At 39.8% G+C, this 22272-nt stretch overlaps 1 protein-coding gene across 1 annotated transcript in view; it reads right to left on the bottom strand.

Annotated features, from left to right (window-relative positions):
- The window catches only part of Palm2akap2 (PALM2 and AKAP2 fusion), a 295986-nt gene that overhangs the window by 159262 nt on the left and 114452 nt on the right, over positions 1-22272 (bottom strand). The window contains exon 6 of the mRNA XM_042695250.1: positions 13502-14197. Coding sequence (XP_042551184.1) covers positions 13502-14197 — 696 coding nt within the window. The remainder of the gene's footprint in view (positions 1-13501; positions 14198-22272) is intronic.

The following is a 22272-nucleotide window of genomic DNA, read 5'->3' as shown; positions in this document are numbered from 1 at the left end:
TGTGTGCGCGCGTGCATGCACATGCCCGCACACAACTGTGCATATATTGTATTCTCTCTTTATATATGTGTGTGTGTGCATATATACATATATATGAAAGACCTTTTCTGCTTTCCCTTTCTCTTTGCTTTTCCAGGATGAGAAATGTTTGAGGCAGTATTGAAAAATGCAGCAGAGGAAAAACAAGAAATGGAGAAATGAGGTCAATGGCTATGCTTTGAATATAGTTTGCTCACTCATAACTCATGTTGGAATTTGACCATTGCAATGTGATAAGGCCACTAAGGCGGATGAAGGCCTTTCTTCCAGGAGTGAACTCTTAGTTACTGAGACAGTACACTGTTCTCCAGCAGGGCCACCCCTCTGCCTTGTCTCTCTGTACGTGCCCGCTTGTCCTTTCGCCTTCTTTCACATTATAACCTCTTCTCTGCCCTGGGAATTTCTAGCCTCCAGATTGAAAGCTAAACCAACTTCTTTCTTTTATAAATTACTCAATCTTGGGTGTTTTGTTATAGCAACAGAAAATGGACTGGGGAAGGGAAGAAAAAAATTTGCAAGGTAAAGGGAGAAAAGGGAAGAAAAGCAAAAGGAGGGGAAGGGGAAGGGGGAGGAAGGGAGAAGAGTAGAGGAAAAGTGAAGTTGAACTGTACTTGAGTAATCCTTTCCCATTTATATCTTATTCCCTAGTGCTTGAGCCACTTAATAGCCCATTCTAGGCCTCTGCCTCTTCAAGAGCCAATCAAAAAGCCTTGTGGGCAGGCACCAGCTTGGTGCTGCTCAGTAGGCCCACTGAAACTGAAGACAGGAAAATGCTTTATAGCAGAAGAAAAGTTTTATAGCGGAAGCAGCAGCCCAATGCACTTGTACACTGCACAAATTTCTCTGAAAATTCACATGTGGCTACTCACTTTGCTCAAGTAACACTGCAGGAGTCCAATCAGCTCAGACTCTGTGGGTGAAACTTATGCCAAAGACAGCGCTTTAGCTACACAGATGTTACTTTTGTTTGTTGAAATGATCAGGATCTTACTGCAGAGTTTTTAAGCTTCCTGCTGATGTGTTCTGTGCTTTCTGCATAAAAAGATCACTGTGACCAGCACCTGGCCCAGCAGAAAGATTAAGTCATCCTGGTCTGTGTTTAGATCCCAGCACTGTCTCTTTCTCTTCCGGTTGCTTTGAGCACATCATTTTGTTTCCCATCTTGATCTTTGAAATGGGAAATTGGGATTTTTTTTTTCTGTCATGGAGCTTGAACTAGGGCCTGGGTACTATCCCTGAGCTTTTTCACTCAAGGCTAGCACTTTACCACTTTGAGCCATAGTCTATTTATGGTTTTCTGGTGGTTAATTGAACATAAGAGTCTCTTGGGCTTTCCTGCTTGGCTAGCTTTAAACTCTCACCCTCAGATCTCAGCCTTCTGAGTAGCTAGGATTACAGATGTGAATCACCAGTGTCTGGCTGGGATATTTTTGTTTTAAGAGAGTACAGAGGCCAGAAAGCATCTCCCAGATCTTAGGGTTTCACGCATGGTATGGCAGCACATAGCTCTGACTCACATACCAAGGAAGTGATCACATTTTGGATCTTCTTCACTTCATTGGAAAGAGACTCTTCTCTAATGCATTTCCTCTTTTTTGCAGAAGAGAGTTGTTCTCAGTGATCCAATGCATCTGAAAATTCATAGTGTTGATTTATATTTATTTTGAGTAATTTTTATGGCATGTGATAAGTATTTAAGATAGTGTGTCAAAGCTTTTAAGTAAGCAGAAGCCAAAAAGGTAGATTACATAGTTCAAGCAATACTCTTAAATCCAAAGTTTTGGAAGCTGAGTTAAGATGTGTGGAGCTATGTGGTGAGAGACTTAGTCCATCATGAAGAGCAGAACCTCTATTTGTACTCTGCCTTGAAATAAACCCCTCTAAGAAACGGAATTTGAGTCAGCAGAGTCTGATGGAAACACAACTCACAGTGCCTACAGAACTGATCTCACCTTCAGATATCCTCAGGCTGACCTGTGGACACTGTCTGAAAAGAATGCAATGTAGTCTATACATACCTATTAGTTTATGTTTTTTAATACTTAATGACTTAAACAAGAAAACATGAAGTTGGGAAACAGAATTATTATCTTAAAGTTGATTGGCTTTTGGTCAAAGTTAAAAACAAGTGAACACTAGATCGAATTGGATTTTGATGACAGGTTTGGAAGGAAAGGTTCCCGTGTCACCAGTCCCTCACATCAATGAACTTTAGTGCTACCAGTAAGACACAAAAGTGAACACTGGACAATATTTCCATATTTGTGAATGTAAAACCCAAGAAAAACAATAAGTGACTATGAGGGAAGGAAAGATCACATGCAAATTTCAATACAGGTGGGCTTTGTTTCTTATTTTTCCTAAGAAGGAATATGAAGTCCCCAGAACTCTTCAACTGTTGGCAATAAAATTTCTATTTGTCCAGGGATGAAAATTTTTTTATCATGAAGCACATGATACCCTAAAGCTCTTCCAAACACTATATTGTGCACTTAGCCTATGAAATAGAGAGGTGCAATTGTCAGCTGTTCTGGGAAATGGATTATTTCACTTAATATATACAGGAAGAGTTCAAAGCCCTGTAAATAGGAGTTTACAGCCTTATATTAGTCATTCATTACACAAGTCATGTGAGCTATAGTAAAGGTATCTGGTTCTTGTGTGTGTGTGTACACATGCACACGCGTGCGTGCCCATACTCCCATGCTTGTACTGGGGTTTAACTCAGGGCCTGAGTGCTGTGCCTGAGCTTTGGTGCTCAAGCCACAGTGCTACTTCTGCCTTTTTTGGTGATTAATTGAAGGTAAGAGTCTCATGGACTTTCTTGTTGAGTCTGGCTTCAAACTGCAATCCTCTGATCTCATCCTCCTGAATTGCTAGGTTTACAGACATAAGCCATTAGTGCTTAGTGGAAATCCATACCTTTAAAATAATAATTCTCATAATTATCCTTGGCAATAAATTAAAAATGACTTCCAAATACTTGCAGACAAATTAATATAACTGTAGTCCAATTCAGCTTGTGAATAACTATTTTGTAACTTCTGTCCTAGATAACCTCAAAATAACCTCAAAACCTTCTAAATAGCCAATGTTTGGTCATTGTATTGTTAGTTAAATGGAGAACTTGACCCTGTTTGAAAACAGCAGAAGAGCTAGATCTTAGCGGAACAGTTGGGGGAAAAACCATGGGATCTACAGTGGCTACAGAATGTAGCCTAGATCAAAAAGCACTTGCATAATCCCTTAGGCACACTGTTCCTCTAAACTGTTATGCCATAGGTGAAGTAACAACAACATCATCATTATCAAGAAAAGCGAAATCACATTTACTTACTCAGAAATTGACCCGAAATCCTAGGCTTTACAAAATTTGAGCAATTCTATTCTTTTTTTTTTTTTTTTTTAAATGACTAGGGAAGGAACACTCATTCAAAACAAGGCTTAACAAACAGCTAAGAGAACTACTGGTTTCTTCACTGTTTCCTTTTCTGTAAAGAGCGATACAGAGCCACTTCTAATACCTCTAGAGGGTGTTGTGATTTCTGAGCATTTGCTTGAGTAGACAAACGTGCAAAATAAGAACTAGCACCATTTTGTCTTTTCTTGCATGAGCCATGCCATCTCTCATATCACATTCATGATATAGATTCCTTGGTGAGGTAGGAAGAACTGAATGTGACATTTGCTCCCTTGGATCCTCATATCAGTTTTTAGCTCTGCTACATGGGGTGAGGTACTTATTATCTCCTAAACTAAATATTCTCATGTAGAAATGCAGAATAGTAGCAATGTCACCCTCATGGGGCTGAAGGACTAAAAGATATCCTACCTTCCCAAGGGGAAAAATGCTTAGGTCTAACCTAGTAGTGAACTGGTTCATGTCTAAACTTCTAATTTCTTCATCTAAATTATTAGTGTTCCTGTTGGTAAGGTTTTATCTTCTGTGGTGGGAAATAATCCCTAGAGTAGAATTCTAGGTTGAAGTATATGGAACTGCCAATGTTCAATCATCCACAAAACCAATCATAAACCTCAAGAGGCCAAAGAAGTTTCTCTTTTTATACTACTTCTGAAACACATCTGGAAGCTTATATAATCTTTGTAGAAGGAGAAAAACTTCATTATCACATGTCAACTAACATTTATCATCCACTTCCAGTTTCCACAGTGCTTTACATAAATATATTTTCATTAATTCTGAACAACAGTGTGGATGGAGATGAGCATAGGGTTTTTTATCTGCTTCTAGATTTTCTTTCCCCCATCGCTATGCCTTAGAGTTGTGGAATATTTGCATATTAAAGCACATTTTAATTGACTAGGAAAATAAGGTAAAAAAGCCTATTACCTACAGCATAGGATGAATCAGACAAAACATGGCTCCACAATGCCAAATGCACTGGCACCTTGGAACCATCCAGTACGCCATCCTCAGCTTTCCCGACAAGAACAAGATGTTCTGGCATGTCTGCCACTTTGTACTGATTGAAATGCTTGTCCAAGACGTCTGAACAGTCCAAAAGGAACCAGTCATGCTTCCATTGTTAGCGTTGCTAACCATGCATAAAGACATCCAAGTTTGGGTTTCTACTGTGAAACCCAAATGAATGAGAACACCCCAATGGATTAATTAATTAATTAATTAATTAATTTTTTTTTTTGGTCGGCTGTGGAGCTTGAACTCTGGGCCTGGGCGCTGTCCCTCAGCTCTTCAGCTCAAGGCTAGCGCTCTACCATTTGAGCTACAGCGCCACTTCCGGTTTTCTGGTGGTTTATTGGAGATAGGAGTCTCACGGTCTCTCGTGCCCAGGCTAGCTTTGAACCGCGATCCTCAGATCTCAGCCTCCTGAGTAGCTAGGATTACAGGCGTGAGCCACCAGCGCCCGGCTGGATTAATTTATTTTGTGTCCTCCAAGAATAAAATTTCTGGTCACAGTTCTACATGTGATAGAACATTTGTTCTTTGTTCATTTTTTTTGTGTGTGCCGTAACTTGTAAACTTTGTATTTGAGCACCTACTATGTGATCATCCTGGCTCATGGGTTGGCAAACTACAAGCTCACAGGCCCAATCAAGCCTAACATCTGCTTTACAAATAAAGTTCATTGGAATATGGCCACACTCTTTGATTTGCATGTTATATAGGTCTACTTTTTGTTAGAGCTGAGTAGCTGTGATAGAGGTTATTTGGCACATAAAACCAGACATATTTGCAATCTGGCCATTTACAGGAAATGTTTGCTACTCTGGGGATTATTTCTCACCACAGAAGACAAAACCTTACCTACAGAAACACTAATAATTGAACTTAGATGAAGAAATTAGAACTTTACCTTGTTCCAAGTAAAGAGGTAACCAGAGTGAACAAGAGAAACAAGCTCTATGTGTCTTTGGGTGTTCCAGGTTAGAAAACTACTGGAGGAACCCTACCATTTAGCCTAACAGGCACTCTGAGATTGCCCAGCGGTCACAGTTCTGGTCTGCCTCTAGGACTTGCAAGGAAAAAGGATAAAAGATGACAGACATGGAGAGAAATAGATGGAAGGGAACTAGAGAGAGCAAGTGTCTTGGATTCATTAGCATGGAAGCCAGTTGACAGTAGGTAAGCTGCGATGATTACCAACAAAAGGCACCCAAACCCATGGGTCAAGTGCTACATGGCACAGAATCACTTGGAACTTCCTTTAAAATGCAGTTTACAGGGCCCCACCCAGGAATCTAAAACTGAGTTCCAGAGGTGAGGCTGAGCATCTCCAGGTGACCAGCTCAGTGTGAGGGCCATCGGATTCGCCTTAGGTTGCAGGAAGAGGATAAAGGTGCTCCCATCATGGCGAAGCCCCAAGTCTGTAGACTGCTAGCAAGAAAGGAAAAGAATTAGGGCACAGACACATAGAGGTAGATGCAGTGAAAAGGCAGTTTATTGTCTATTAATACTGTACAGAGAAACAGAGAGAAGCTACAAGTACAGCATCAGTTGTCACTTGGCAGTGTTTTTTCTGAAGTCAGTTTTTGTTTTGTTTTGTATCTGAAGGAAACAGAACAGTCAAAGTACACTTCAGGTTACAAAGTACAGCAGCTAGCCCAGCAGTCTAATTCAGAGTATGCACAACAGGCGCCCATCCCCCCCACCCCACCAACCAACCATGAATGAGTGTATTTACAGAAGATGTCACTCGCCCCAAGTGAGTGCGCTGCTAAAGCTGAAAATTCAATCCACAACCTACATTCACCAAAAAATGCTGCACCACACACAACATTTTCATGGAACCCTGTAACATTTCTACTCTTCTAAATCAGGAGCTTGACAGGAGGAAAGAATGTTCCAGAACCCTGCATAGAACTCTTCCCACTTGCCAGAATGAGTTGGAGCTACGTGCAGAACAGTTGAGATCAGGTGTTGCCCGGTGGCCTTTTTACATATGAAGACGTGTCACTGCAAACCTATGGTGACTGGATATCTTCCTGACCACCTAAATTCAAAGCTAGGAGATTTCCTTAGTAAAGAGTTAATCAACTCTCCCTTAGCACCTTCAGGCAACTGCATAGTCTTTTCATATTTGCAGTTGTCTTCATGACAACAATGTTTTAAAGATGAGCTTGAGTTGGGCTTGTGAAGGGATTCTGGTAATGAAAGATTTAAAGTTATTCCCATGGGCTGAGCACGGTGGTTCACTCTTGGGAATTCCAGCATTTGGGAGACAGAGGCAGGAGGATCACAAGTTCAAGGCCAGCCTGGGCTACATACTAAGACACTTTCTCAAAAGCCAAAAATTGATCAAGGGCATGGATTAAGTGGCGGAGCCCCTGCCGAGCACATGCAAGGTCCTGAGTTCAAACCCTAATACTGCCAAAATAAAAATAAAGAATTTGCATGAGAACCACAGTTTTTGAAAATTATTTTTATATTTACTTCTTTTTATCTTTAGAAAGTTTATGACCTTGGCTTGCTGGGAAAAGGATGTCGGTCTCAGGGTAGGAGCTCATGCTACTTGGGAGAGAAGTCTAATAGGAATGGTATGAAGACACTAAGGTCTGACTCACTCTGTGAACCAGGTATAGGAACAAATAAAACTGAGTGTGACTGAATAGAAATTTAAAAATCTGGTAGAAAACTGGGGAGGAGGATATCAATAACCCTAATTCAGAATTTCCTTTATGGATAAAGATGATCATTTCCTGACTCTACTTAACTCTGTAAGTATGATGTAGCCACTTCGGTGATATGCATTAGGTCAACAGTGCCTATTAGGTTTTCAATTGCTGGTTTATACATTTATGTGTAGATTGCAGATGGTCAGATGCTTCTGACTCACTATCAAAGGTTCTATAATGAGTGATCCCTTAATCATAAATGTAGCAATTACTCCTTAAATATGTGTGAAAGAGTTGGATTTTTATCATTGCTAGGTTTGGTTTACTACATAAAGGAACCATCTTTTTCTAGAATATTGTGATGTATTATTAATGGTGTAGCCTGGAGAGCTATCAAGTTATAACACATAGTCTATGTAATGGAAGCTGTAGAAAGCTTAATCTTATAACCTACATCTATTTGGAAACATTGATTTTCAGCCATGGCAGTGCAAAGACAGGTCCCAAGATCTTGACTCCTACCTCCAAGATCTACTTTAGTGCTATAGAACTCACCAGAAATGACCTTAATGGAATGAAGAAATAACTTAATCAATCAAGGGTATTTTCAAACTCAAACTCCATAACCCAATAGGTTTCATTATAAAAATATTATTCCTTAAAAAAATACACAAATGTAAAATATTCCACTTCTCTAGCCATGCCTCGTCCCTACTAAAGCATGCTAGTCATCTTACACTACAGTGAACAGAAAAAAAAACAAACAAAACAAACAGCCCTTTGGGGAGGATGCATTTGAGTCTGTTGGTCTTGCCTTTTTTTTCTATGCTAATTGTGCTTACAACTATACTCTTAGACCCAGATAGGGGACACAAGTCCTCTTCTCTCACAGTGGGAGGAAATGACTGTGAGAGGTCATGTGTTCCATGTGACCTGCCCTGGAATGTCAGAGGGTGATTTCCAGGCTCAGATGGGAACACAGAAACATGTTCAGTTGGTGGAAGGCCATAGGTAAGGCGCAAGCTATGCCCAAGTTAGCCCCTCTGGACCCTACCTAGAAGGTTCTGCCTGAGGCTCCTATGATGAGATGTACAGCTCTGAAGAAGGGTGGGTTGAGTGCAGAAGCAAATGTTGTGTTAATACAGCTTTGGAATACAACCTTCATTTTTTAACAGGACAGAAAAGAAGAACATAGACAGCAATCTAAGGCAAACTATCAACTGGCACATCAGAACTCTTTTTGTGTCATTCATTTTGTTGACATTACAAGGCAGATACATTCTGTAAACATATTTGCTACACAGCACATTGACCATAAAAAGAAAGCCAACCCTGTACTTCTTTTCTTTTGGTCATTCTGTTCTTTCACTTCAAAAGGACTGCCTAAAGTCTAGGGAGAATTTTATGGTTTGTGAGATATACCTTGCTTTTGATAAAAATGCAGTGACTTGCAAAAATTAGCCCCAGGTGACCGCTAAGAGGCAATATGGGACAAAGATAACCATTCATACCTTAACCTGTAGAAACTTAGAAAATAGTCACAAAATATAAAAAACATCAGTTTCAGGAAACATTTTGTTTTCCTGCTTAGTAAAAGAGAACATTGAAAAATTATTATTATTATCTTTACAAAAGTTAAGGCTGTCCAGATATTTGATGCAGAAAGTCTGTGGTCCCCAAAATTTCATATTTCATTTTTACATCAACAGCAGGTTTGTGTGTGTGTGTGTGTGTGTGTGTTTGTGTGTGTGTGTGTGTGTGCATGTGCGATAGTTCAGACTTTCTAATGTTAGTCTTTAGGGAAGACAGGAAGCAGAAGCCTACTTAAATTATACCAAAATTAAGTTAGGGGAGCTGGTTGAAGGATTCCCAGTAACATTTCCCTTTGACATTCTCCAGATATAATCACTATTCCATAGCTTTCTACATTCAATCACTAAGTATTCTGTTTGTTGTTGAAATGGGAATTATAATTAAGATGATTGCTGAAGTTATAAAAATATAGACACATGACTGCATTGTATTCCTGTGCCAATGTAGATGCCAATTCTTTTTGTCCACAGAAAATGAAGAGGGTTTTCTCAGTAAGTGAAGAAGAAAGCTACAAAATGAAGGTGAACTAATAGCAGGAATCAAAGATCCATCTTCCCCTTTGTTACTCTGAGCTATTTTGTATGAACTCCAGGCTCCTGTTTGGTTTCACTATCCCAATAGAGCAAATAATACTTTATGGTTCTCCTCTAACCAGTGGAGTTCAATAGAGCTTGATGAAGAAATCGAGGAGCTTCTGAAGGATTATATATTTAGCAAGGTTTTCAAACCTATGTCTTAAAAATGCTGAGAATTTGTGATTTCAACTATGAATGTGCATGTTGCAAAAATACAACATGAGACCATTCACCTAAGCAAGGTTTGCTATGAACTAACATAACAGGAGACAAGAGACTATATCTGCAAGGATTGGGTCTTTTTTAGTGAGTTAAACTCTTCAGTGGGACTATGATTGAAGAAAAAATGACTTTGCCTCTAGATTTTAAGTAACAGCAAAAAGAATTGTCCTAAGTGTATGTTTTAAATGGATAGGGTTAATGCTTTATAAAGAGGAATAACATCTCTTTTTCTTTTCTCTTATCTCCATATTCTCTTCCCTCCTCTTTTGTTACCTATTGGCATTAAGTAAATAGCAACTTTCAAGAGTACTCTGAGGTCTCTTGAATTCAAATTCTGCAGGATGTGAAGGGAAATGAACTGTTTTCCCATTTGGCTTTGATGCTTGGTCCCAGAGATGATATGATGATATTTTATCTCCAGGGAACTCTCTCTCTTTTTCTCTCTCACTCTGTATCTCTCTCTGTATTTTTATTGGCTTCTCTCCTTTTATTAATACTTGACCCTAACCCAAAACAAAATATTCTACTTGCACGCAGGAAAAACACTGATTACCAGAAGTAAATCGGAAAAGGTGGGGATTTAAAGTAAATACATGTTTATTGACATTTCACAAGCAGTTCAATTTAATTAACTCTAGACTTTTAGTTCCTAAAAGCCTTTTTGTAATTTTAGGATGGCTCAGGATGCTTAAGGAAGCCATGTTTTGAATCTGTCAAGAGGTGAATTCCTAGTATTTTTCTGCTCTAACCCTCATGCTAATTGGCATCAGTAGTATTTAGGAAATCACACTTAGACACTATTATTTTTGATCATACATGGAAAGCAGTATCATTATGGGTAGAATAAGAACAAGGTAAAAATAAGTCCCCTCAGTTTTGTGTTACTGCATATTTACAGAGAAAAAGGGGAAAAAGTCAAGGATACACAAGTCATCAACATTTTTCATGACATATAGGGATAAATGTTCTCATTTTAACTATTAAATAATCTTTAATAAATGTCACCATAATCTGTTAAAAATGACATCTCTTTTTTTCTTCCTCTATTTAAAACAGAACTGATTATAAGATTTTTAGGGACAGCCCAACTAAATATTAGCTCAAAAAAGATCCTGGTTTGTAGCTTCATTACTGATTCTTTCATTAACCTGGTTATATAACCGAATCGTCTGCATTCTTGAAGGCCATGATAATTTTTAGAGAGAAAGTGTGACAAAAGCAGGAGGAAAGGCAGAGTATTCACAATCATGGGTCCGTTTACATTTTCATTATCAAGGGCATAACTTGCTGCTTTACATAGGACTATAGTTCTTGTCCAATGGAAGTCCTGTCTGAGCCCACATGCTTATGAAGACATGAAAATATTCAAATGTTTGCCACATTCAAAGGCATCTTCATTTACTGTGGTGATAAATAATTGAGGAAGGCAACACGTCTCATTTTAAAAACTTAAAAAATGATAATGTTTAAAAATAAAAGTATAGAGAATCCTAATTCACGTAAGTTGCTAGTTATTTCCCATATGAGTAACTGATTGAGTGTGGATTATCACTGGTATTTTTGGCTTTATGAGTAGAGTTCTTGTGAGCGGTACAGATCATTTTGTCATGAGAAACTAGTTCTCTTATGGAAGGAAAGGAAAGGATTTCTCCTGAAAGACTGATTCTTTCTATCAAACACCAAGTCCACGGGGCTTAAGCTCTGCCATTTCACTCATTCATGTGCTTTTAAAAACTCACACTGAATAATTTTTAATCACTAAGTGAATAAAAAAGACAAACTTATGGCAAACTTTTATGTTTCTTTCCTAAATAAATTCTTAAAATAAGAGATTGTCCAAACATGGAAACTCTGCTTATTCTGTGTGAAGATAGGTTGATCCATACAACTTTTTATCTAACATGTAAGTGTTGCTTAAACAACCATCTACTGAGTAATGAAGCTGAGAATAGTGAGATATGTTAGCATTAAAACAGGTTTCTTGTAAGACAGCATTTTATTCCATTGCATCTACTGTGTAAACCTGAGACAAAGGAAATTCCCTCCATTAGTTGCCCAAAGTAAATCCAGCTTAGTTTCTCTGCTTGCTCTTCCTTAACTCTTGCTCCTGCTTACTTACTAGGGATAAAATGACTCATTTTGTGCTCATTAAAAATTCAGTTATTTGAGAAAAATAACAGACATAAAAATGTCATCTTCCTTTCTCATTGGAATATCATTTCAAGTTCCAAAACTAACTAAATAAATAAATTTAGCACTGAGAAAGCTGAACAGGACAAACTGAATTGGTTCTATAACACAATGTTTCAGGCCATCTTACTGTTTTCTGAACTACTCTCCACAGAAGATTTAATATGAGATGTCATGTTATGTATTTTTTGCAACTATATTCCATAGAAACACAGAAAATTTTGTAAAATGCTACAGAAGCATTTGCACAAGTAACTTGAAGTTATCTGCTATTAAAATGAGCTGTTCATTTTTATATTATTATTCTTTTCTTTTGGTTTCACTGCCCATCAAGATGTTAAATTATTAACATCACTTTGGTGCTAAGAATTTATTTCAAGCACTGTTTATTGTGGTCTAGAAGAAAAGGATTTCTTGGCATTCCAGAATCTCCAGACGTTTAAGAGTGAAAAAAAGTTTTAGAAAGTTCAGTAACATTTCAACTAGCCTGTGGACTGAATTTAAATATTTCACAATGACAAGACAGGTCTTTTGACATCTTTCAACCTTTTTTTACATTTAATTTTCCCCCCTTAAACCTGCTATTTTCATGTCTGTCCTTAGACCTGCGTGTCAAAGTGACTGGAAGCATTCTCTTTCCCTGGGGAAGGATGGAAAGAAAAGTTACAGCTGCCAAGACTACAATCACCGGGCACATGAGCTGGACAGTTAATGCACACAGCACCATCCTTGATAAAGTGGGAGCGCTGTAACTACTGTAGTTTAGAAAGACTGTTTTAGAAATGTGGTCAGTGCAGAGATACCTCTCAAAATGATCCCCTCATGGAAAATAGATTGATATGATCAGAAAATATTCATGAAAAAGAAACCGATATAAAAATTTACATTGTTTGAGAGAATAGAAACAGAGTTCATGGATCGGAATGTCTAGACTTGATGATCACTACCAATGCTTAAAATAATGGCTGTCTCAGGTCCTTAGAAAATGTAAGATGGAGCTTCTTGTATAGAGAAGTTAAGACACAGAAAGAGAGACAGCTGCCGCTGAGCAGGTTCCTACACTTCTGCTATGCCCAACACTGGATTCTTTTTCTTTCACATTAACTTCATTTCAGGTTTAATAGAAGGAAAAGCCAGCAATGCTCAATACTGTAATCTGGAAGCTCATATAAGGCAGAAAAAAGCATCTCCCTAGAATGACAGATTAAGTATGTCCACTGTTGGCTACACTAGAAACCAGCTACAGCCCACAGCTGATATAAAAACAAGTTATAAAAACTAAGATCCACAGCAAGTGAGGCAAATGAGAAGTTGGGGATGTGGCAGTGTGTGTGTGTATTTGTGTGTTTGTGTGTGACTATCTTGGAGGAATACACAACAAAATGAAAGCCCCAGTGCCAATGGGTTGGATTCCAGTCAAGTAAATTAAGGCTACAAGATTAACAGGCTGATATGAACAGTCCATTCCAATCGAGCAGTAGGTACTGATTCACTCTTGAAGACATAAGAAAAGGTTTAGAGGAAAAGCAAGTTCTTGGGGAAAAAAATGAACCACACACATGCACGTTGTTTCTGAGGTGAGGAAAAGGAAAAAAATAAAAAGAGAGATCAAAGCAATCCAACTGCAAGGCAAGGCAGGTGTTCGTTCCCAGTTCACAGTATTGCAGTTAGTGGTGCAGTGAGGTCTATGGAAGTGGTGGAGGGTAGAGAGGCTGCCCGGAAGAAAAGGGAGAAAAGAAGTGGTCACATGACAACACAGCATTGACAGCGCTTTTTCTTTTGGGTACCTGGGGCTGGCTCTGTGGCCAGGCTCTCTTCTTTCCCTTCTGGGGATGAGGGTTCAGTGGTGTCTGAGACCGGCCTTCCGGATACCAGCTCAGCTGCATTCCCATCAATAGTGGACACATCTGTCACTGTCTTCTCTCTTAATGACTTCTCATCATCTTCATCAATGAGAACTAATTCTGCCTTGATGGTTTCATCGTAGCCCAGTACCTTTTTAGTCTCCTCTTCATCCTCGATGTTTTGGTAGCCCATAAAAATCATGGTGACTGGCTGATCCAAGATGGCCTCTGGCCCTTCTGTGCTGGGAGCTTGAGCCTGTTGCCCTGGGTTCGCAGAAGAGTGATCTTTCCTAGACTTATGCACCATTTCTAACTTGGCTTCTTTGCAGAGCATGTGTTCCTTGGGATGGCCGAGGTTCCCATCTGCAATAACAGTCCTTTCTGACATGTACCCTCCTCTTAAGCTTGATTGTCCAGCTTTCTGAATAAGCTCTTCAACATCCTTTGCGCTTAATTTGTGCACTCCGTTTTCTACTATGGTGCCTCCTGAGTGCACCTCATATACTACTTTGGTACCATCGTCATAGACTTTGACTCCTCTCTGATGCACCCCCTCTGGGCCAATGGCAGATGCAGAGAGAATCTTGGTCTCTCCTGTTTGTTTGTCTTTCTCCACATTAATTTCCATGGCGTACACAGCTTGAATGAAAACAAGAGAAAGGAAGTGCATGTTACAACAAAAAAAAGCCAGTGAATGGTTAATTGCCAAACAGACAAAAAGAAATGGTCTTGTGCCCTTTCTATTCTAACCACCAAGCATCCTGGGTGTTAGCGTGCGGTGCACATTGTGGACAGAGGCGGCTCTATATGTTTTTTTAACACAGTAGCTTAATGCACTGGGAAGACAGATGTACACAGTCACTGTATCTCAACAGCAATCATGCTACTAAGGAAGACCTCCTACAGTAAGGCCACAAGAGACTTCAGACCTAGGTAGAAAGAATTACAGGAAGGCTGGCAACATGCAAATTTACCTTGATGGAGGGTTTTCTGGAAATATAAGCAATTTTAAAGCCCTAGATTAAGATGTGTACCAGTTCAAATAAAAACAAAACCAAACAAAAAACGCCCAACATTTTCAACTCTTTTATCAAGTGCTCTCTTATTTTTTCTTCTATATTTCCTTTTCCTGTTAATGGAGAATATGCCAAGATTTTTACCAGTGGGACAGGACACAGCTATCTACATGCGCCACACAACTGGATTTGTATAAACACTGCAAAGATATGGAAACAGTTTGCATTACATGTCCTGAGTAGTTCAGTCAGGGAGGACCACGAAAGGATAAGACAGAAGCAGCAGCATCTGTGACACTGGAGTCTGAGCACGATATTGTAGAAGGCCTTTCTTCTTCTACCTATAGAGTACCACATCCTTGCAATTCTGTCCCATCCCTCTCTCTCCCACCTGCTGTCTTTTTTTCTGTCTCATTGCTACTACCCTATGTGAGGCGCTCCTTTCCTCCTGGACTTCCCACAGGAGACTGGACTACCTAGTTTCATCCTCTCCAGTTCTTCCCGAGACATACTGCCAGTCTGGTGTTCCTAAAGACCAGTTCTTTCCTGTCCTATAGACTTGGGACACTTTAGTATTCCATGACTGTTCCCTCATAGGCTCCTTGTATGGTACACATTGTGGATGGGAAGAAATGGTCCCTGACCCACAAAGGCACCAGGCTGCAGATACCCTTTACCTGGATGATGCTCATACACTGGACTCAGCACCTTCAAAGTGATTCCATCTTCTCTGAAAACTCTCCTGCAGTCTTGGTGTTAAATAATAGCACCAGCACCACTTCTTAGTCCCTCAATTTTGAAAACTCAAAATCATACCTACTTTGTCCTTTTCTTTCTAATACCTCATAACTAAGCAATCATTAGGAAGAGTTAATTCTGCTTCGAGATCCTCATCCATTTCCTCCCCATGTTTCCCAGGCCTTCCTCAGCTTAACATAACAGCCCTTTACCTGACAGACTTTACCTAAACAGACTTTACCTGACAATCTCTCTTCCCATCCTAGTTCTGAGATAGTTACAGCAGATTGGAGCTCTGATTTTCAAAAATCTATAATTTTTATTGTTATCATTAAGCTGGTGTACAGAGTTACCATTTCCTAAATCAGGAAATGAGTACATGTCTTTTTTGGACAATGTCACTCCTCCCTTCACTTTCCTCGTTTTCCCTCCTGGAGCTTTTTTTTTTTATTGTAGGGGCAGAGGAAAAAGAATGAGTTTTAAATTTTTAAAAGGTTGTAAAACAAGGAGGAAAGGAAGACAAAAGGTAAAGAAAGAGAAAAGGAATGGAAGGATAGGGGAAGAGGAAGAAGAAAAGGAATACATGATAGACACCCCCTATGTGGTCCAGAAAGTCTAACATGCTTACAACCTGGCCATTTGTAGAGGAAGTTGCTGGGCCTGTAAGCCTGTGCTCTCACCTTTCTCAGGCACCTTCTGTTGGTTCTTGTCTATTTCAGATAAACACCAAACTCCTCAGGTGGGATATAACCCTGCTTTCCAGCCTTCTCTCATAGCCTCTCCTTCTCTGTACATTTTGATCAGGCTAAAATTTCTCACTATTCTGAGGTTGCTCCTTAGCATCTTTTGGTGCCTGGAGTCCCTTGGCCTAGACTGCTTTTCATCTTTCTCCACTGGCAGAGTTCTAGACTCTTGAGCATATATCTGCTTATCATGGCCCAAATCCTGAACCCTTCATGAGTATCTACAACCTGTGTGAGGGAGATCCACTTGAGCTTTTCTCTCTCAAGTACAATCAAATAACACCACTAGATATTTAAATATTTCCTGATTTTAAGATGGCCTCCTTTTGAATGAAATGCCCTCCTTTTGAGTTTTAAATAGGATTCATTCATCAATGCCAAGGTCAACTACTCCCTCTCCCATACACTTTCTTTTACTCTCCCAGCTCTGTCATAGCCCTCTGTTCAGAGACTGAAGAGTTTACCTAAGGCAACACAACAATGTCTACCCAGGAGGATCAGTATTTGTGGGACTGATTTGACAGCATCATAGACATTTTTTTAAAGATAATTTGAAGGTTAGTTTACTTCCTGCATTCTCTCTATGGTTCTCCTACTCTGCCAGCATCTACCTACAACCCATTCTATACTAAGTACTTCACATATGCACTTGTGAAACCAATGCTACTACTGGAAGAGTCTAATTTGATTGTCTTAATACAGTCATAAATACTTTGTGTAAAACGACAACTATGAAAAGTACACACAGAAATTAAATTTTTAAAAAGCAGCAACAAGATTGCTTCATTGGCTATGACCGAAGATCCAATCTGTTCAGTTAACACTTCACTACAAAGATGGAAAAGCAAGACCCACAGCTTGATTTCTACCATATACACTGAAGATTTCACTTGAGCAGGCAACATTGGGGAAAGTCAACCAATATTTGCCACAGAAGTGCTTGTGCTCACATGCAGACTGTGATGGCAAAGCAAATGCTTGTCTCCATTATTTTATGGTTTTCCACACAATATGTGCCATCAGAGAAACAGAACAAACATTTATGTTTTTGCCTGGACTCCAAAAGCCTGTTCTTGAAATATACATATACTAAAAAGCATAGTTTGGGGATCAAAATATGGTATCTTATCACTATAAATGCACTCACAGAACATAAACAAAGAAATCAATAATGATTGTTGGTTTGTAGGTACAATATCGGTCATGTCAATCTCAATATCAGTTATCTCAAACATCCAAAGATATATGAACAAAATGACACACTAATGTACAGAACATGGAACAAAATATTTTATTTTCATAACCATCTGTGATTGGGTACACATTATTAGCATGGGAATGTTATGAAATGCCTCTTCCCTTCTGCCAACCAATGGAATTGTTGGTCCAATTGCCTTTTTTCCACCACCCTAATGCCCAATTTCATTTTCCCTCTGTCTGCTCCTGGCATCAGAGGCTAGACAGACCAGCCTCCTTTTGTGAGGAGTTCAATGTTGGAAAGGTTCTGTTCATCTACATGAGAAAGGAGTTAAGTGGCAGAAAGAATAAAACCTTTATGGGGTATGGATAGAGGAGCAACATTTTGTGGTGATAAATAATATGTTGGAGAGAGTAAGACCTGGAAGAAAGAAAAGAGAATCTGAGAACTACTACTTAGTGGGGGCATCTTTTACTCTCCTTTAGGAAAAAAAACCCTCAAAATAAAACAGATAAAGAACCAAATTCTTCTACATATCTATACCCAGCTAGGGATCTGTCTATCTGGAGACAGGGTCTCCAGATGATTGGCCTTGAACTCATTATGTAGTCCAAAATAGTACAGAATTCATGATCCTCATGCCTTAGTTTTCTGAGAGCTGGGTCCATAAACATGTATATCACCATGCTTGGCACGCACACACACACACACACACACACACACACACACACACACACACACACACAGAGACATGTAATTTGAGGGGGGGAGTTCTGTGGTTTTTAACCCATATTAAATGTGATTCGGCTCTGGGACTGGATCACTTCTGATGGCTTAGTTTCTTTAGGGTTATATATGTGAGTTTATATTTACATGTTTTACATGTATTAGTTCTAAAATAGTACAGAATATTTTAAGCATTATAGTATGCTTTTATAATAAATTCTGATGTTTTTGCTATAAAATTCAATATCCAAATGCAGTTTTCCTCCAAATAAAACAAAAAGCTTCAAAGGATCCACAGGTTCCTCAGGCATGTGACCCCAATTTCTTTCTGCATTTACTTTCTTCTCTCTTTCTACGTCTACTCTCATTAGCCCAGTGGTTCTAGGGGAACCCTTTAAGAAACTCTGAATATATGTGAAAATGGAACCAGGTAAATTGAGGGGGATGGGTGGTTTGCGAGAGATGGGAAAGCATAATGAAAGGACTGACACTGATCAGTATGCGTTGTTCTCACAAACTGCTATGTTGAATTGAAACCCCATTGTACCATTACTTGAGGATAATTAAAACAGTTTTACTCCTCCCTGCCAAGTTATATAGTTCATTTCCAACATAGTGTTTAGTGAGTATCACTGCTGAACTGGTTCTTCCTTTTTCCTACTGTTTCTGTTCTTCCCCTTCCCCTTAAAACTTTTTTTAAAGAAAAAGTAGGGGCAAAATTTACCCTCTGTCAAACAACAACAACAACAAAACTCTGACTTACACCTCTGAGAATTTTATTTAATAATTCTGGAAACTATATAGGAGCTGACGGTTTATCTTAAATATGTTATAAGCAAGTATTTATATTTTGCTTCAGTTCTCAGCCAATAATACAGCAAACTGTGAATCAGGATGGATACGAACCAGTAGGACAATAAAACTTAGTTTAATTCAATATTTTTGCTCTTTTCCTTCCTTCCCTCTCTCCCTGCCTTCCTCCTTTCCTCTTTTTGGAGCTAGGGTCTTGTGTATACCAAACATGTGCTCTAACACCAAACTACACCTCCAGCCCAAATAATAGTTTATTCTGGATTTGTACAGTTGTGTGTATGTGAGCTCATGCTGGACCTGGGGCTTGAACTCAGGGCCTAGGTATAGTCCCTGAGCTTTTGGGTTCAAGGCTAATGCAGTTCCACACAGTTCCACATCCAATTCTTTCGTGGGTAACTGGAGATAAGCATCTCATGGACTTTTCTGTCCAGGCTGGCTTTGAACTGCAATCCTCAGATCTCGAGCCTCCTGAGAAGCTAGGATTACAGATTTGAGCCACCAATGCCCGGTTCTGCATCTGTACAATTTTTTTTTTTTGGGGTCCGGTCGTGGGGCCTGAACTCTGGGCCTGGGTGTTGTCCCTCAGCTCTTCAGCTCAAGGCTAACACTCTACCACTTGAGCCACAGCGCCACTTCCGGCTTTTTTCTTTTTGCTTATGTGGTGCTGAGGAATCGAATCCAGGGCCTCAGGCATGCAAGGCAAGCGCTCTACCACTGAGCCATCTTCCCAGCCCCTGCATCTGTACAATTTTTAAACCTCTTATGTTTTCTGGTGCCCAAAACCTCTTTCTTCTTGTATGATTTCATCTTCAACCACCAAGAACAGTCCAGTTCCCCTTTGACATCAAGCTTCGCTCAGGCCGACCTAGCTAGAGGAACCTGAAGACTGCTTGGGAGGGACAAATGGAACTCATACTTTTGCTCATCTTATAAGAAAATAAAAAATAGGGGCTTTCTTCTTTTTTCTGAAAATGATTTTAAGCGAGTTTCATTATGTTACTTTCATACACATATATAATATATGTTTACCAGTGTTCAGACTCTCATCATCTTTCTCCCCTCTTGTTGTTCTCCGTCAAAGGGGGGGGCCTTTCTGGAGTGCCCCTGAAAGAGCCTCTGCAAGAGCTCCATGATCCTAAGCAAAAGTACATGAAGAAAACATCTCCAAAATCTCCAAGAGGAACCATCTGGAGAAGGGGACCAAGGACACCAGGCAGTTCAATGGAAGTTTCGTCGCTAGACTGACTGGAGTGTGGAAGTGTGTTTTTATTAAATGATACATTTAATAGCCGACTTGTACACATTCCACACTGACATCAGTAAGAGCAGAGTAGATAAAACATTCCTTCTAGTAATCTAGTGGGACAGCTGAGTGACATATTCATTTTATTAATGAAGAATAAATAACTGATGGCTGCTGTGGTGGGTGCTTTTCACTTCTATCCTCTGCTTTCCTCGGTTTGGTTCTAATGCCCTTGTAGGTCTTTCATCAGGTGGGGGGACCCTATTGAAGGAGTAAAGCCCTTCAGTGGGGTTGATATTTCTAGCACATAGGTTCTAAACAGTCAAGTGTGGAGAAGGGTGTAATGCCCTTGGAGAAGATACCTGCCAAAAAGCAAAGGTGTGAATTTCAAGAAGAGAAGTTGCTGTGGCCCCAGAGCTCTGGAGTTCAGAGGGATAGTTCTCAGGGGAAGTTAGGACCCGCCCTCATATACCCTCCTTTGTACCCTGTTATTTCTTTTTTTTGGGGGGTCCGGTCATGGGGCCTGAACTCTGGGCCTGGGCACTGTCCCTCAGCTCTTCAGCTCAAGGCTAGCGCTCTACCACTTGAGCCATAGCGCCACTTCCGGCTTTTTTCTTTTTGCATATGTGGTGCTGAGGAATGGAACCCAGGGCTTCAGGCATGCAAGGCAAGCGCTCTACCACTGAGTCACCTTCCCAGCCCCTGTACCCTGTTATTTCTACCTTTTGCAAACGGAAAGCAACTGTTAGGGCTGTGAGTCGTCAACAGAAGAGGAAGCAGGATACAGTTAAGGAAGAGAACAATGGGCATGATTGCATTTCAGAATCAGTCCAAGAACATACAAAACAAGACTGCATCCCAAACGGATGATAAATTCCATCACTGTTAATTCTGTCACTTGACATAGACTTTTCCTTTGACTTTCAGTGGGCATGAGAAGAGGATCAGGGCCCATATAAAGTATAAGAGCATGCTTTTCTGGCCTAGATCCTACCCAGGTCACACCTCATTTCTGGGTATCATATGTACGGCTTTAGTATTTTGTAGTGATATGAACATCTTGTATAGTTCATGAGTCAGTGGTGTGTAAAGAATAGCAGAAGTATGGTAGCCATGCAGATCATGACTGTCACCCATTAAGGAAGAAGCTTAGCTAGAATCATCCAGTAAGGAATCTCTAGTAGCTGGCACTGCAACCTGCTACCTGATGGACAAGCAATGTGAATGCTTATTGAATAAAACTACACACGTATAGTCTTGTCCCACTGATCATAAGATATAATGTGTGTGTGTGTGTGTGTGTGTGTGTGTGTGTGTGTGTGTGTGTATAGTCAAGCTGCTCTTAATGTTGGACATGTAAAATTGCTTGTTGTGATATAAACAATAAAAATGAGGAAATTCAGAGTGGATTCTCGGGCTGGGAAGGTGGCTCAGTGGTAGAGCGCTTGCCTTGCATGCCTGAGGCCCTGGGTTCAATTCCTTAGCACCACATAAGCAAAAAGAAAAAAGCCAGCAGTGGTGCTGTGACTCAAGTGGTAGAGCACTAGCCTTGAGCAGAAGAGCTGAGGGACAGCGCCCAGGCCCAGAGTTCAGGCCCCATGATCGGACCCCCCCCCCCCCCAAAAAAAAAAAAAAGAATCTTACAGAGTGGATTCTCCCTTTCATGTGGAAAGCCAGTGATTAAAATTTCATTGAATACCTTAATATTTCACAGCAGCATGGTAGGATGCCTCTAGCTTCGAATAACTTCTCATACATATGATAAGGAGCTAGAAGAGAGGTGTTCAAAGGTTCTCAGTACAAGAAAATGACAGAGATGTAAGCACTAATTATCTTGATGTCATCAGTACACACTGTATACATATATTGAATTAACACATTACACCCCAGGAAGATACATAATTATCGTGTATCAATTAAAAATCCTATTACTAAAAGTAAATAGCTAAATAAAAGTTACACGATCCTTTATGTAGCAAGGAGGAGCCACAAAATAGGCTCTTATTCACAGGGCTCACAAGGATCCCATATCATCATCAAGAACACTGAGCCTGGATTTCAAACCTTCAGGTCTGTAAAATAATACAATTTCATTGTTTAAAAAAAGTTGGTGAATCCATGATGTTGATGAATAACAAAAACAAAACCCAGCTTCTCATATCTGATTTTGCTTCAATCCTTTTTTGGTCATAAAAAATAGCTGCCAGACTGAAAAGTGCCAGGAAGAATATCCCTGG

Source organism: Dipodomys spectabilis, unplaced genomic scaffold (genome assembly GCF_019054845.1).
Source record: "Dipodomys spectabilis isolate Male_0828 unplaced genomic scaffold, ASM1905484v1 ptg000006l, whole genome shotgun sequence".
Classification (NCBI taxonomy): Eukaryota; Metazoa; Chordata; class Mammalia; order Rodentia; family Heteromyidae; genus Dipodomys; species Dipodomys spectabilis.
The sequence above is the reverse complement of the archived record's forward strand: the minus strand, read 5'-3'. Positions and strand labels throughout refer to the sequence as shown.